This window comes from Misgurnus anguillicaudatus, chromosome 14 (assembly GCF_027580225.2).
Source record: "Misgurnus anguillicaudatus chromosome 14, ASM2758022v2, whole genome shotgun sequence".
NCBI lineage: Eukaryota > Metazoa > Chordata > Actinopteri > Cypriniformes > Cobitidae > Misgurnus > Misgurnus anguillicaudatus.
The window spans coordinates 26232391-26249486 of NC_073350.2; the positions used below are offsets into that span (position 1 = coordinate 26232391).

Consider the following 17096-nt stretch of genomic DNA (forward strand, 5'->3'; position numbering starts at 1 on the left):
ATTAGGGTGACCATACTGTACATGTCATTTTCCCCGGACACGTACTGGCCAGGATTTCGGGTGCATCCTTAGGAAGTCGGTTGACCGCATTCGTCATCGAGATTTATATTTTAGCTTCTATTTTAAACAAGCAACCATTACATTTCAAGGTAAGAATAAAACTACGATGATTGTATGTCTTAAGAGAAATAAATCTTAATTTTATAATGTTTTAAACTAAAATGTGAGTACCCCGATGACGTATGCAGTCGACAAATATGACCCCAAATCCTGGCCAGGAAAAAATTGCACGTATGGTCATCCTACATTAATAGAACATTAAAAGAGCATTATGAAGCGCATATACGTCCCTTATTCAAATATGCGGAAAACTAGCCAATCACGAGCGTGGATATTAATCACATGATCTAATACGGAAGCAAATACAGGAGGGAAATGCTCTTTCCAATGAAAGATTCTTTACTATGACATCAAGCGATTTGATTGGCTGTTTGTGCTGTTTCTGAAGCGGGAGTTTTTGGATAATCAGTAAAAGCGTTCGTGACATTCTTTTCCTGTATAAGGTCACGTTTTATCAGTTAAACTATTCTAACAACCTTTACGCATTTAAATAATCTCTACCAGAGTATTTTGTAAACACTACGCGGACTGAGAAGTTGGTGTTAGTTAAATCTTTAGAGCTCGAAATTGGATTAACGTCGTTAGTCGCCTAATAGCAACTTCAGACGAAGGTGTCTCGTGCATCATCGCCCGCGAACGTCAACTTAATCCGAGCTCGCGCTTCCCTCTTCCAACGATCAACAGGAGGTTTCTACCTCAGGAATAGCATGATCCCTTAAACCCGTATTAAACGCCGTAACTTTAGTAGAAGTACTTTTATCTTCGCCCGGACATGGAAAATTACCACCACTCGCGACATGAAGGCTCCAGTCATGGAAGGGAGAATAAAATACATCGAAAAAAAGGACTCGGAGCAGGAATGTATTCGCACGGTGGCGATGACGTGGAGAAAAAGCCTAAATTTGTAAGTATTTTATTTATATATAAGCCTAAGAAATAGTCAGTTTCTCATGCTTATGTTTCTGTATCCCGTTCTCTTTTATACGGTAATAGACAATATAGATTAATAGTATTATTATAGTTAATGACATAACTTGTTTTTAGTTATCTCAAATCTCAACGTTAAATGTCAATGATGCACAGTATGGTGTGTCAAGGTGAACCAAATCACTTTGTATGCTGTGTCTTTGATTATCTGGTTGTGTGACAGATATAGACAAGATTGTCTGAATTTCTAACACTGTTCAAATGTGATGGATGTTAATTTACGTGTATTTTAGGCAAACTGTAACAACAACAGTTTATGTGAAAGACAGGCAAATTAAACACACTCGCATACATTTTGAGGCACTTACTCTGTGTCATTAACTTAGTTGTTGACTGTCAGTGCTAAATCAAAGGATAAAATTAGCTCAAGGATAAGACAGAATAATCCAGTCTCGTTTCAGTGCAGAGAGTCTTGTTTCTGAATACCCAGCGTGCACAGACAAGCCATGATACTGAATGACATTGTGCCATAATCAAAAAACAAGCTTTGGCACATCTGGTCACTATGAAAGCTTTGGAAAAATAGGACACAGACTTGTGAGTCACTTTTGTGACATTTCTGTATAGGCTTTGAAGCAAAAAACACATTTCATTAACCTCGTTCATCATTATTGTGTATACTTGTAGTCTTTTCTTGCTTGGAGTACTTGCTTGGTAGTTGCTAAATATCATAATAGCTTATCTTACCAGATGATTAACATTTGCTTTGAAAATTTAAATTGGTGGTCATTTGTTTAGTTTGGCTTGTCCATTAATAGCTCATTTGTTTGAAAATCTCTAAAGTGGGTTTTTTCCCAACTAACTGGATGTGTGCCATTTCAGTGCTAAGATTTTTTTCCATCACACACCCTTGTGTGCTATGTGCATAGACGGAGTGCAAGGCATAGCTTAGTGCTTCACTCTTCAGAATGAGGTCTGTTGTGTGGAATGCAGTGACTTTTAGAGGCCGTACCAAGTTTCGGTACTGCAGTGGTTCTTAAACTTTTTGGCGTGCACCCACCCTTGTGTATAGTGCATCCCTTTGAGATATGGCTGCTCGATTATGGGCAAAAATTATAATCATGATTATTTAACATTACTTTGAAAACATGCATTAATTTAACCTTTTTTTTAAGTAAGTGTTACAATAGGCTGCTACACGTGTCACATTCTTTCTGATCCAATTTTTTAACCCTAGTTAGTGTGTGATGTTGCTATAATAGCATAAATAATATCTGTAAAATGATAAAGCTCGAAGTTCACTGCCAGGCGATACATTCTCTTTAACAGAATTCACCTTTTAAGACCTACAGCGGACAGCCGCTTTGGGCTACAGCACTATACTTCCTGCTTTTTACCTTAAAATAACGTTTCCAAAAAAGTTGACTCGAAACAGGGTGAACGGCACTTTCACATTTGCTTTGCATCCCTCTATAGGCCAAAACCACACTAAAGAAGTTTCCAACCGTCGGGTCGCTGTCCTGTAGTTCTAGGGCTGCACGATAAATCGCATGCGATACCACGCGCATCACGTCAGTAATGCCGGTTCCTTGATTAGTATTAAATCGCCAACAGCTGATTTCAGATGGCATGACATTAACTGCACAGAGCCGTAGTTCCCTGACAAGCCGGGCCATATCGCATACATATCGCAGGCGATACGTCCCCGATAATTAATGCAAAATTGCCCCGATTGTCAGTGAACTACGGCTCTGTGTAGTTAAAGCTGCTCCATCTGAAAACAGCTGATAGCGATTTAATACTAATCAAGGATTCGGCATTACTGACGAGATGCGCGTGACAAACACATGCAATTTATCCTGCAGCCCTATGTAGTTCGAGTGAAAACGACAAAAACTTGCTTTACGGCAGACCTACAATCCAATCAAAGCCAGCTATGCTGCAGTATTTACGACAGTGGTAATGGACAATTACGCTTCTAACCTGTAGGGGGAGCAAGAAGCAAAAACTCTTTAGTGCTGCTTTAATGACATCAACAGAACAGTTTTTTTAGGGATGCTCCGATCAATGGCGATCTCCACTAATAATACGTTGCAGATCACTATTCTGAATCGGACAGCCGATCTTATTACAGCTATTTTACGTACTACGGCTTTTGATCAGTAAGTCCTTATCGATCTAAAATCACTGTTAGTTTGAGTCGTTTATAACATGCATTTGAAAAAGCAACACTCGTCAAACATAATTATTAAACATATTGTTTATTATCATGAAAATACCTGAAAAGGTTTGAAGAACAGAATATAAATATATCCTTCAGCCATTTCATGGAGCTGCGTGTCATCACAGCTGCGTGTGTCTTGTTCTTCGTCTACAGCGCATTTTGAGTTTCTGCACGAGAGCGCCCCCTGGCTTTTGGATGTAGCGGCATTTCACCGTAATTCATTGAGAAACATAGCAAGCATTATCGGCCGATCGATCGGAGCATCTCTACATGCCAAACATGCCAAATCTCTTTTTTTGACTAACCTCCGCCCACCAGAATACGTCAGTCGCCAGCTAAGCTAACGGTTGCTAAGCCGCTGTCGAATTATAACACACTAATTATAACACACTATAATACACTAAACAAACACAATCAGAACTCGACACGTATTTCTGAAGGAGGGACTTCATAGAACAAGGAAGACATCAACCCGTTTTGAGGACAGTGAAAACAGCGCTATACAGATAACTAAATTATGTGAAAAATAACACGTTTTTAATTCGTATTTTATTTAATTCGTATTTTAATTGCACAATAATTGTTTTACCTCGATTATCTTGTTTTTGTAATTGGTTGAATAAAAAATAAAAAAAATAAAAAACGATTAATTGCACAGCCAGACCTCTACCCAAAACCAAAATTTTTTGACAAAACGCTCAAACTTGAATGAAACAAAACATATATAAAAAAAAACAATGTAGTAGCTTTATTTTTCTGAGGTTTAATTACACAGAATTTATGATGAATTCATGTATTTTATGAAATGTCATAAATGTGGGCACCCCGGCACCATCTTACGCCCCCAGTTTGAGAACTACTACCTAGCGTGTTTCTCACAGCTTGTTAAAGTTTCTTTGTTGGCTGTTAACTTGCAATCAAACTTGTAATAACCAAATTATTTGTTGTCCATGTTTAGTTCCCTATTTTTTGTTTTGTTTCCAGAAGTCTCTGTTGTGAATTTATTATCTTTTTGTGGTTTATAAACCTTACCTTTGAGTTGCATATAGCCTGTTGAACTTGGGTCAAAGATGCTCAATAAATGTTCATGCAGAATAGATACTGACTTTACAATATACTGATAAAATGCACTGTAAGTTGCTTTGGATAAAAAGCAAAAAAATAAATTAAAATACAGCTATTTATTGTCACAATATTCAGCATTGATGACTTAACTTAATTATTGTTTTGTTTAGGAAGTTACTATTTTTCTAAAGAAAAACACTGTGCGAGTCATTTTTTAAGAAAAAGACTTGTAAGTCAACTAATTAATCAATTAATCATTGGTAAGTGTTTATGGGGTGTTAGATGTGTTACACATTAACCTCTAAATATGTTTGCAACGTTTCATGTGTTTCCAACCTGTAGTCTGTTGTAGAGTTTGGTCTAGTGAAGTCTGGTTATTAACCAGTAGGTGGCACCATAAAACCACAAAATGAGAGCATTGAGCCAAAAAATATTTTCAAATGAAAATCAGGAGCGGATGTTATTGCTAGTTCCAGCTATGATTTTCTTTTGTTTCTACCTGCTAATATGCCCATAATTAAACAACAACAATTAACTTGCTTTGGGTGGATCCTTAACATATAAAACATAAATCATGTAACATAAACGTTGCTTTTTACAGTATTTAATTTCCTTATAATATTATGCAACCATATTATTGTCATTAATATTATTTTTCATCTTAAATGAAAAGTTAAGGTTTTCAAATCTTGCAATGGAATTGAAAATCTCTTAAGACACTGAAATCGATAACCCTTCCTGAGCAATTATGCCAGAATCTTTAGTAAGAGAAAAAGAAATGAAGATGTTTGTTCATTCTGGTAAAATCTAAGATGTCTGTAAAGAGTGATAGGTTTACATAAAACAAAGGCTTGATATTAGGATGTCTGGATTCATGAACGAGATCTGCAACCTCATATAGGCCTATACATTTAACTGCAGTTTTCCCTTTGCATGTTTTTTGTGGTATGACCAGGTGCAGAGACTAAAATCATATTAAAAATTAATCACAAGCTCAAGAGCATCAGTTAATGACTCCTGATAGAGAAGACATCCATATGAACCCTTTGCAAGTTGTTTTTGTTGAGTCGTAGACTTATCAATTTAGCAGAGTAGGTGCAGTTGCCAGAGCAGGTGTTCAAATTTGTTGGGTGACATTCTGGGCTACCCTTCAGAAAGCATTGTCCTAGGTTAAACGTTCAGCTTCCCCATCTGTCTCCAATAAAGGAGAGAGGCAGAGCAAGAGAGCATGCAAATGGGAGAGAAATGGATGTCAATGCGATCCACAGTGCTGCACCAAGGGAATATAACATGGTGAGGGTCAACCAAACACCTCTCATTACTACCAATTATGATGCCAGATTGATGTGTCTATTGCGGACATGCAAGAAAGACCTCATGAGGAAATAATGCAATGAGGAGAATTGAGGATGGATGGAAAGAGGCAATATGAGAAATGTACCACCTCGCTTTTATTGTTGGTGTTATATATCCAGAGCCAAAACCACTTGATGGATTTTACTAGCTTTCATTCTCATGCTGTTTTGACAGCCCCCTGCTTTCTCTCTTCTTCCCTTCACTAGGAGTAAAGGAGTCTGGGAGCAGCTTAACGTGAAATGTTCCCACAGTGATGGGCAGACAAGACATCACTGTGAAACTGCAGAACTTGTTGATTGAGATTTGTAAAATTGGAACCCTGTCTCAATGTCACAGTCTGTTTGGAACGCTCTTGACTGTTGCTACTGTTGGCAAGACATTCTGTCATAAGGGTCTATCTAAAATTAGTAAGAGGAAAAAGACAGAAAAAGTCAAAGAAAGCTTCTGAGACTGTATGGCGCTCTAGGGTGAGAGGGCTGCATTTACCATCGGAGGGGTGAGAGGTTGAAATAGATGCTGCTCTTGTCTCATTGGAAGGCCAAATGGCAGGATTGGGCTTTATTGAAAAGAATGGATGTGGAAGAAGCAATTATAGAAACCCCAAGTGATGTTTGTCTTTTTTCACAACATGTTCTGCTGTCTTAATGGTGCAGTTAACTTTTGGCTCACCTAAATAAAAAGGATCTGTGTTTTGTAACACCAAACAACAATCCCAGAGAAAATAAGTGCAACTATCAAGGTCAGTGCAATTATGTCCAATTTTCCTCATCTTTTTTTCTCCACCGGTTATCTCTGTATTTGTGTGTTAATTTATATTGAAAGGTAATTTACTTATGCCGCTCCTGCCACTCAGGTGTCAAAAATTGTGCACCTGGAGCTTTCTAAGTTTGCGATAGCTTGTTCCCTTTGGCGGCTGCACTTATCACCTGGTGTGATGAAAAGCTCACTGAAGACTAAGCTGTCGTCGAGGCCAGCAGGAAGTTGTCTTTTTCAACTCTAGCCTGAAATGTAGGATGTATGCCTTTCCTTACCTTTTCCAGAAGACGTTTTTTGAAAGCACACATTCTGGCTTTAAAGTGTACGCTGTGTGAATCAACCATGATTTTGCTTTTGTCTTTTTCTGTCTCTGACAATATTTTGAGAGGCATTTTGTGACTTTTTACAAGAAGACAAGTTTTGATATTTTTGAGATTTGATTTGATTGCTAGCAACAATAGTACAAGGTTTTGCGAATGTTTACTGACAGCTGCAAGATGTTTCTCACTTTAAAATCTGTCACAGACTAAGATGGCCCCTACTGTTACAATATGTTTATTTTCCAAATTAAGGGCTCGTTGTGGTCGTGCGTAGGTCCTACGGCGTAGCATCGACGGCGTAGGTTCCGCGTCGGTTTTCATTTATACTTGTGCGTCGCCGTCCGCGTCGACGTGCAAACACACGCGAAACCGCTGGTTGGCAGTAATCACGCGTGTAACCACAGTAGCAGCAGAAGTCGTCACAGAAGAAGAAGCTAAGCAAGTAAACCCACAAACGAAGAAGAAATAGCAACTTGTTGTGTATAATTTGAGAAGACCAGCAATGATGGAAGTAAATAAACAGCGACTTATGTTTCAGTTTGAGTTAAATCACTCCTCAACTTGGCTCGTCTTTGTTTTCACCGTCTCAAACGGAAATACCTATGACGCAGTTTTTTTACCTGACGGGAGGGGTTCTGGTGGACCAATCACAGCGCTTACGGTCCGCGTAGAGCCGACGCGCTGTTAGAAAATTTGTGAGGTGCGCGTCAGGCTACGCAGAGCTACGCACAGGCTACGGATAGCCTACGCCGTAGCTACACCGTAGGACCTACGCACGACTATAAATCGCCCTTTAAGCCTTCAGATATTTTGGAATTTTAAACTTGTTTCTTCTATTTGGTAGATGCACAAATATTGAAAGTTTTTATGAATAAATGTTGGCCATAGGCCTGTCATGATAGCTACTTTTCATAAGTCGGTTAATTACCCTAGAAATAATGGCAATAGTCGATAGTATTGTCTTTTTAAGACATTATGTCACAGATTATATATGACAATAAAATAGCATAATAATGCGAGTACATCCCTTCAAAGAACACAACTTGATTTTTAAGAACGTTAAAGCAACACTGAGTTTTTGCTCTTTGCTCCCCCTACAGGTTAGAAGCGGAATTGTCCATTACCACTGTCGTAAAATCTGCAGCATAGCTGGCTCTGATTGGATTGTAGGTCTGCCGTAAAGCAAGTTTTTGTAGTTTTCACTCAAACTACAGAACCGCGACCCGGTAGTTGAAAACTTCTTTAGTGCGGTTTTGGCCGATAGAGGGCTGCAAAGCGAAAGTGCCGTTCACCCTGTTTTGAGTGGATGGACGACTGAAACTTTTTTGGAAACCTTATTTTAAGGTAAAAAAACTCTTTAGTGTTGCTTTTAAAATGAAAAATATGAGATATTAATATGAAATTGGAATGTAAGAAAAAATAATACTAAAAATATTTTAAACATAAATAAATATGATAAAGTATGCGTTTCAATTTTAAACAGCTAATAGTGATTGTTCAGTCTAAATCCCATCTTCACAACGTTTTGCTTAAGATGTTACTCTGATCTCATCTGTGAGTATGCGCCATTATGCGCAGTCACGTTTATAATAGCTACACTAAATTTTATGGTTTCAGGTGACACTTTATTTGTACAGCTCTTTTCATTGCTTTCGTACACATATGCTAGCTCGTTTATGTTAATTTCCTCTCCTCACGTCTCATTCACAAAGATGCGGGTCTTAGTTTTGAAACCAAATCCTGTCGGTTTTATTCTTTCAAACTGTATTTATTAACCAGAAAAACAAAATTTCAGCTCGAGTAATGCTCTCTTCACCTGTCGCTGTCCCCTCTCTCTCTCTCTCATTGCAAACATGGCAAACACAGAACACTTTACTCTAGGCATTTAGTAGACGCTTTTATTCAAAGTGACTTACAAAGATAATGAAACAATAAAGGGATATGTCATAGGGAGGTAATAGTACAAAAGGTGCTTATACCAAGAAACAAGTCTTCACTGGAATGTTTCAAGAGATGTGGCTGACCGGATTGCAATAGGAAGATCATTCGGGATATTTGCTGGAATATTGTGTGGCTTTTTTGGTAACTGTGGTTATATTACTTCATTTTTGTAAGCATAAATCAAAAACTTAGGCGGGACAACATTCTTACCATTGCGAAGAAGAGCAATTAGAAAAACTTTATAAGGAACAGCTGCGCTTTGGTTTTGAATGGCTTTGACATGCTCACCAGAATTCGTCACCAAAGAGCTTTCAGGTATGTTCATGGTTAAAAAAGCAATAAGATAGCTTGTTCGGTGGTTCGTTGTGTCGGATTGCTTATACACTTACAGCGAACCGCTCCAGAGTTTGTTTGCAATCGGAGCAGTTGTTTTGGTGTGGATCCGAGCATGATTGCCATGTTCACATATGCCTAAACCAGTGGTAGGCAATGTCGGTCCTGGAGGGCCGATGTCCTGCAGAGTTTAGCCTTAACTCTAATCAAGCAGACCTGAACAAGCTAATCAGTGTTTAGAGTTACCTAAAAACTACAGGTAGGCAAGGTTTTTTCAGGGTTGGAACTAAAATCTGCAGGACAACACCCTAACTGTGCGTTTACAGCAACCGCGATAGAGGCAGCAAAAATGCGCTATTGGAAAATTGAAAATTTTAAGTTTACTTTATTTGTGCATGAAATTCAAGTCATTCGAGACATTCACACGGAAATTCGAGTCATTAAAGGGGCTTCTGGGACTCCGCTCGCTCCCTGTAATCACGTCACTACTAGAGCAAGCTCCTGATAGGTTAACGTGCAGCGAATATCCCAGCAACCCTCAATTTGCAGGAACGCGGCATTCGTACCGCGCCATTTGCACGTACCGTGCCACAGGATGCCTATTCGCGTCTTTGCATTGACTTAACATGTAAATCACTCGTGCTTGCCGCCTCTTCCGCATCTGGTGTGAATGTCACTTTTAGGTTTTGGATGGGGTATAGGAATGTATGAAGGAATGCTTTCTTGGGTAACTCTGTATAAAGAAAGGCCCATTAATATTTGAAGGAAAAATCTCTCCTGTAGATCCAGACAGTGATATTCTGTAAGGGTGACAGTGCTCAGTGTCGGAGAACACTTTAAGCCACTGCAGTAGGAGTGTCTGTATTGAGAGAGAGAGAGAGGGGGAGAGAGAGAGACCAGCAGTTACTGCATGACCGTTCATGACTGGCATGATGAAAACCACTTTCTCTGCCACACACATTCTCATACACTGAAGGAGATTGTTTCTTGTAACCTTGGCAACAGTCCACCAAAGCTGCAGCACAAAGTGGAGTTGAACATCCACCTGCTGAAATATTTGTGTTGATGGAGGTAGGATACTCGCAACAGTGTTGTGTTCTCCTGTGAGGCGTTCTTGTTGGGCTGTACTCCTGTTTTGCAGTGTGTCTTAAGAGAAATTCTGCATGAGAGAGAACAAGTAAGAGATTACCATCTCCGCTGTTTGGGGATGAGGCCCGAAGTGTGAGATGGTTTCATGATGGTGTCTTTCTCCCTTGTTCCTGACCCCTTGGCCCTGTCTGTCACTCCCCTGGTGCTCTGATTGCTATGCAGCTCTGAACTTGCCTTTGGCTCTTTATCCCGACCCCAGCTGTATCTGTGGAGACCAGCTGTCAGCCCAGTCAATTCCCCTCTCCCTACTGACAGACCACATCGCCCTTCGGACGCAAACCTGGAGATTGGAGGAGGGCCAAAGATCCACATGCAGAATGAGGAAGAGTCGGATGCAAATGAAGACAGACAGATCAGCAGACATGCAGATTGCTGTATCCTACTGGAGATGATATGTCACCCAACAGAATAGATGTAGACCCTCTTTGGCTCTGTCACCATATTTTAACCTGATTTTATTGTCTTTGTTGTGCCTGACAGGGTAATGTTTAGGGATGCACAATTAACTCGAAAAAAATCTGGATTACAATTATAGGTGAAACAATTACATAATCGGCAAAAACTTCAATTACAGCTGTCAGTTTATACTCGTTTCTTTGCGTTTCGGCAGAATGTTTGGGCACCAAATACAGTGATAAAAGTTGACATGTCCTTTAGCCATTCGTTTTGGATTTTTTACTAACAACATAACTCCCATAATTATTTGTTATTTACATTATATTGTTTAATTTTGGTATGTTTTAGGTTTTACCATGCAGCTGCTTCACATAACGTTATAAAACATTTAAAAACTTCAGCGTAAACTCTATTAATCATCAATAATAATAATAATTGCAATTAATTCAAGGTGAATAATCTGCAGTTATGTTTTTTGTCATAATCATGCAGCCCATAATTCGTACTTGGAGAACTTGTATAGCTTAGTAAAATTAACTTGTTTCCTACGGATGTGCTCAACTGGTTGAGTGCTGCTTTTGCTCCAATTATGTAGTTAAATACTTGAATGTCAGTAACATATTGCACATTAAATAGCATTTGCACATTTGCCTGTAAAGGAAATAATTAAATATATTTTACCAGCACTCAAACCCACACCAAAGTGGTGCTGAATGCATTGGTAAGACCTTTGCATTGGTGTGTTCTTTGTGTTTTGGGCTCATTAAAATGTGGTAATATTTTGTTGACAATCAGTAAATTTTGTTCTTTTTAGTCCTGCAGAGTCCTAAAGAGGATCGGCTAGTATCTGCTTTTATCATGGAAAGAAAAGTTGTATGAATAACTTGTTTCCTACATAAAAGGTTTCGGTGTGTCTCTGTGACCTGTTAAAATTACAAAAATGTAAAAACATACACTGGTTTATCTATTCAAGCCCCATTTTTTAAATGTCTGCAAAGCAACATTTTCTGTTAGTACTGCTTTTAATTAATTTGTTAACCCAGAGTAAAACATGAACAGCGTGGCAGAGGCAATCGCGATTGGCTAAAATGCTAATGCAATTCAAGCTGAATGAAGTTGCATAGACAGTATCTCATTACCACACTTTGCCGTCCATTTTACATTTTATGCATTTGGCAGATGCTTTTATCCAAAGCGATCTACAGGTATTCAATTTTATAAGTATGCGTGTTTCCTGGGAATCAAACCCACAAGCTTTGCGCTGTTAACACAATGCTCTACCAACTGAGCTGCAGAAACAGACTGTCAATTACTTCTCTGTAACTTAGTTGAGAACATTGTAAGGTCAATGTGATTGAATTTAGAATTGAAATAGTGGAAAGAAAGTGCTGCTGTAGATAGAGACATTAGAAAGAACAGTTTGTTGAAGCATTTTAGCATTATCTCAGGATGTACCTACTGTATGTAATAGATTTGTTTCTTCACATTCCTGCAGCCAGCATAGCTCTTGTCACAGAAAACCATCCTTATATCGAATTTAAAGTCCAGGCTGTATTACAGCACATCACCTTTAGTCTGAAATATGTATTGCAGACTCCCACATACATGAATGTATTTGCCTCACTCTGCCCCTGTAATGCGCAGAGACTGTGGTGGTAGTCTGACAGCTGTCGATGGCATCTGCGCATTGAGCCCAATTGCCGCACTACCTCTCCGGTCTTGGCGTCCAAGGTTAAGACAATCACAGGCAGGTGGGTGTGATTGAGCCTAATGGACTGCAATTGACATGATTAGCGTCTCTCACCTCTGCTGAGGTGCTAGTGGATTGATTTTAATAGCCTCTCCTGGCAAAGTGTCGATGAAGGAATTTGTTAGGCATTCATGCCTCCGCAGTTAAAGCTTTAGATTGACCTTCGTGATGTCAGACCCATTGTGCCTTTTCACTTATTATCCACCCTTCTTTTCTTTAATGTCCTGTAATGTTCCTGTTTAGGTTAGCTGGTCCTTGTTCTGTAGTTCTTCTTCCTTAACTGGTGATGGCTGATAAGGTTATGGAAAGATTTTTGAAAGATAAGATACTGTTGGTAATTGGAAAAATTGGGAAGTTAATCTCGCACTGACCATTAGGCTATCCGGTTGTTAAGTTATGACGTAAGGAATATTGTTTCCGGGTCCAAACCTCCAGTCATTTCAATAGAGGACATTATTTAATAAGCCGAATATAAGCACTATTATTCATATCACACAGTTAAAAGAAATTTGTATAAACTCACATGTAAACTGCAGTCTCAGGCTCCCAGAATCAAAGACAGCAATATATTAATAACTCATAAAAAATCCACTTCCATAAATCCATGTCTGGTCATCTCGGGCTTAACAACCGGATAGGAAACCAGGTTTTCTGGCAACTGTTACTGGGTAAAGCCCATAACCTTCACCTGTTTTAGGGAAAGCTTTATTTAACAGTGGCCCACCAAACCCAAATTATTGTCGCCATTTTTGCTCATTTAACATAAACACTCAATTTAAATATACTAGACTTGCTGCATACACATCAAATGCGAAGCAGCGTGTTCCTTGCTTTAGATTACTTGCGGGATTTAACTTTGTCATGCCAATTTTAGCTTGAGGTGAATATATTCAACTTGCAAGTTTGAGGTGAATATTTTCAACTTGCAAGTTTGAGGTGAATAGTGCATTTTCGGGTCACGATTATGAAATTTGGCTGACGGTTGTTTAATAAATTGTGCCGATTATGACGATTAATTGCCTGTTTATTGCTTTGACATTTAATTCTCATACATTTTTTTTGTTTATGAATTAATTTTCACAGATTCTTGTGATTATTTTAATTAAATATTTTGCGAGGTTTATCTTGCAGTAAATATTTATACACATAACACATTTTTAAAAGTAATTTGATACTGTCTCGTTTATACAGGCGCCTTGTGTTTTTTAGAGAGATGTGCAATCATTGCGGTGATCTGAAATCATCACGATGAGGTCAATCAATTGCGATGAGATGATTATTTAATCATTGTGACAGCCCTATTTTTGCGTAGGGTTGCCGCGGTGATAGAATTTTCCCACCGGTTAATCGGCGTGTCACAAACCCACTGATCCTGGTATCACCGGGTGGGAGGGGCTTATACATACGCATACAGACCTGCACATTTTACTTTCACTTTTGAAGTATGCAACTGTTTAAATGCAGCGCTTGCGTAAGCTGCGTTAAATCGGGTATGAATTTGCGTGCAATGCGAGTCCAACAGCTGATTTAATTAAGTGCGTGAGTCAATGTGCGCAGGTAATTCTCACAGAACCCGCCAGTCCAAAGCAGAGCATCCGGCTACTTCTCCATAAAATGCTGCTTGAATGATGGGTTTATTATTTTTCTTGATGAAAAACACAACAACAAAACGATCTCGCTTATATTAAACATCATATTTGTATATTATAACAAAAACGAGGAAGCATGCGGCTTCTGCCATTGTCTGGTCAGTCAGCCTGCCTCGCACACTCAGGAATAAATGAAATCTGACACCTGCTGCTCTGTGATGTGACGCGCGTTCTGCTCCGCTGAATTCAGGCAGCAGACACATTTAGTTCTGTGTGTTTGCTCTCTCTAATGAAACTAAATGATTTAATTACACAAAAATATCAAAACGACAGTGAAAGACGGTGTCACGGTGGGCAAGTGATCAAACCGGTGAGAGGCTGAAGCACCGGTTATTATCGTTTCACTGACTATCGCGGCAAGCCTATTTTTGCGTCAATCATGCCACCCAATTCGCGTTTGGTATGTACGCCCCATTAGACTTAAAATTTCTTTGGATGTTTTGGAAGGGAAAACAATGTACTCACAGCTATCACTGACACTGACGAAGATAAACTTTTATTCAATGCTGTTATGATGGATGGACCGATTGCAGTGACCCAATAAACATGGTTATTAATAATAAATGCAGGCGAAACCGGGTAACGTTGTTAATTATGGCAATAAGTCCTTTTAATTAGACAGGTGCAATGAGGGAGTAGCAAAGGCCAGAAAATAAAGGCGAGCGCATTTATTAATTAATTTTCTTATATTTTCAAAATGATTTATTTATCTTCAAAAAGAATATTTCTATGTCCAGTCAAAGGCTTTCCCATTTTGTGCAGCCTGATTTGTATGAATGGAACCTCATTGCACCGAAGGTGATTCAAAGGCTGCCTTGAATGACAACCCTGTTTTCTCAAGGCTCCCTTGCTTTCTCTGCCAGTTTTGCCAGCCTTTGCTTCTATTCTAAGCGAATAAAACACGAGGACTTTACTATAACTTTGAGGGTCATGCAAATGATGGTATTTATTCCAAGGGGAGCATGATTACAAATGCAGAAAGAAAAGGATTAGTCATGTCAAACAGTGGCAGCACAAATGCTACTGTAGATCTGTTCTCTAGCCACATACACACATAATTTTTAGATGCATACACTCTGCTCTACTTGTCATAGCTGTTATCTTTTGTTACACTGGTGTGTATAGATAAGTTTCAATTAACCTAGCTGCCATTGTAGCCAGACTTTTGAAAGTTGGTGGAGCTAAAATTACTTGGCCATTACTTGAATCAGTCAAACAGTATCTCTCATTTGGACTGGGTGATAAAGCCATAGATATATGTACATAGATGCGTCATTAGCATCTGTTTCTATGGCTCGTGAAATGCAAGTCGCCCACCATATTGAACTGGTCCAAGGTGGGATGTAAATTAGTTGGTGTTTCTCAATGTCAAGAAAGGATCCCCAGAAGCCAGAATTTCGAGGATGCTACGTCATCGACATCCATTGAAGGACTGTTCTAATGTCGAGGTTCCTCAGAATTTCAACCAAAGACTGAGTCCTTAGTTCGAAATATATCCCATATTCAGTAAAGTATGCATATTTGTAGCCTTCGCGCTCTCAAATCACCCACAATCCTATGCGCACAGCGCTGAAAGCAGACCTTTTTAATGACATAATTACGCAATGACGTGCACTTGCTAGCCTTTTTCATTTACGTGTTCTCTGAATGCTAAAGAAGAGACTCACCTAGCCTCTGAAGGAAGTGACTTGAAAGGACCAGTCCTGCCAGTGAAGTGTCCTTGACATCGAGAAACACCTAGTGTTGTCAAGTCTGTGTTTTCCTGCGGAATCGGGATTACTTTAATACTTTGATGCGGATAGTTTTTTCGGCGAGTTACATGCGGAAGAATGTCGTTTATCGGCTAAATGTGGAAGGATGTTGTTCATCGGCTGTCAATATTAAGGTGATTTATTTATAAAAGTAAAGTTTTGGTATTTGGAAAGAGGTCATTGGGATAGATTTGATTGTTTTGCAATCTGGCAACCCACCCAAGCCGACAGCACTCGACAGCAATTATACGCATACATTATTATCAAAGGTTACATGCTGTTGTGTAGACCCAAACATCATAACTGCTTACACAATACACCTTGCTCGTACTGTGCTGATTCTTATTGTCAAACCCTGAACCAGGTAAGAATACATTTCTGCAATTATAAATGGAGTGAAGAAATTGCTTCATTTCTAATGAGATGACTTACAAAATTAAGGTGGTTTTAATAGATTTCAATGCATTCAGGGAATGTTGCACTGAAGCACTAATGCTATATTAGATGCTGTTACTCTGGATGCTTTAATGAGCAAAGCCACTTGAGTATGAAAGAGACTTTAATTCTCATTTAGGTTTGGCATTACTTTTTTAAAGCAGAAGGGTTGTACTTTTTGATGTATATCCTTTTATATGAAACATGACTGAAATATGTTTGTATTTCTCCAGCTGCAATCATGTACAGATTGTGTTTCATAACTCCATATTTCACTTTCTCCTAGTGTTTAGCTTTACTGTAGGTGGTCAGCCCACCATCCTTGGCTGATGTGCAGCAGGCCACTGTCTTACAGTGCTTGGGAGTGTTGATCTCATTAGTAGACCTGAACTCAATCCTTACAGTTTTGCTCTGCTGTAATGAAGATCTCCTACTGCTTGCCCTTCTCTACCCACTGACTGTTTATGTTTGGGTTTCTATGGTCTCTGGTCAGAATACATTGCCCTTTATCTTGGTTTTTTCCCCATAAAACAACACATTTTTCCTTTTTTTTCTCTATGTAGCTTTGCCAATCAAAGGGGTTGAGTACACCTAGTTGTGTCAAACGTGCTGTGAATGATTAGTGATACTATCAAGCTGTTTTCTTTACTATCATGTACAGAACTACTCCAGTATCTCTAAAAAACGGTTGGGTGAGTAGAAGTTAGGGTTGGGTATTGATTCGGATGTTCCAGATCGATTCAATTTTGATTCGCAAGCTATCGGTTCTGTTTCCGATTCTCGGGACGATTTTTATTCTCGGTTCTTGATTCAACTCAATGAATATAGATTTAATACAAATACTATATTTATAAAATTGATAAAACAGTGAACAGAAGTTTACAATTGGGTAATTGAAAAAAGAAATTAAAAGCCACAACACTA

General features: G+C 38.9%; 1 protein-coding gene across 4 annotated transcripts in view; it reads left to right on the forward strand.

Annotated features, from left to right (window-relative positions):
• The first annotated feature begins 121 nt into the window (after positions 1 to 121).
• The window catches only part of diaph3 (diaphanous-related formin 3), a 391776-nt gene continuing 374801 nt past the window's right edge, over positions 122 to 17096 (forward strand). For 2 of the 4 annotated variants that reach the window (XM_073876164.1, XM_073876165.1), the window contains exon 1: positions 459 to 1024. In XM_073876164.1, the coding sequence (XP_073732265.1) occupies positions 893 to 1024 (132 nt within the window). In that variant the 5' untranslated portion in view covers positions 459 to 892. Of the gene's footprint in view, positions 150 to 458; positions 1025 to 17096 lie in introns of those variants that run through there. The other 2 variants (XM_073876167.1, XM_073876166.1) reach the window with 2 other exon arrangements.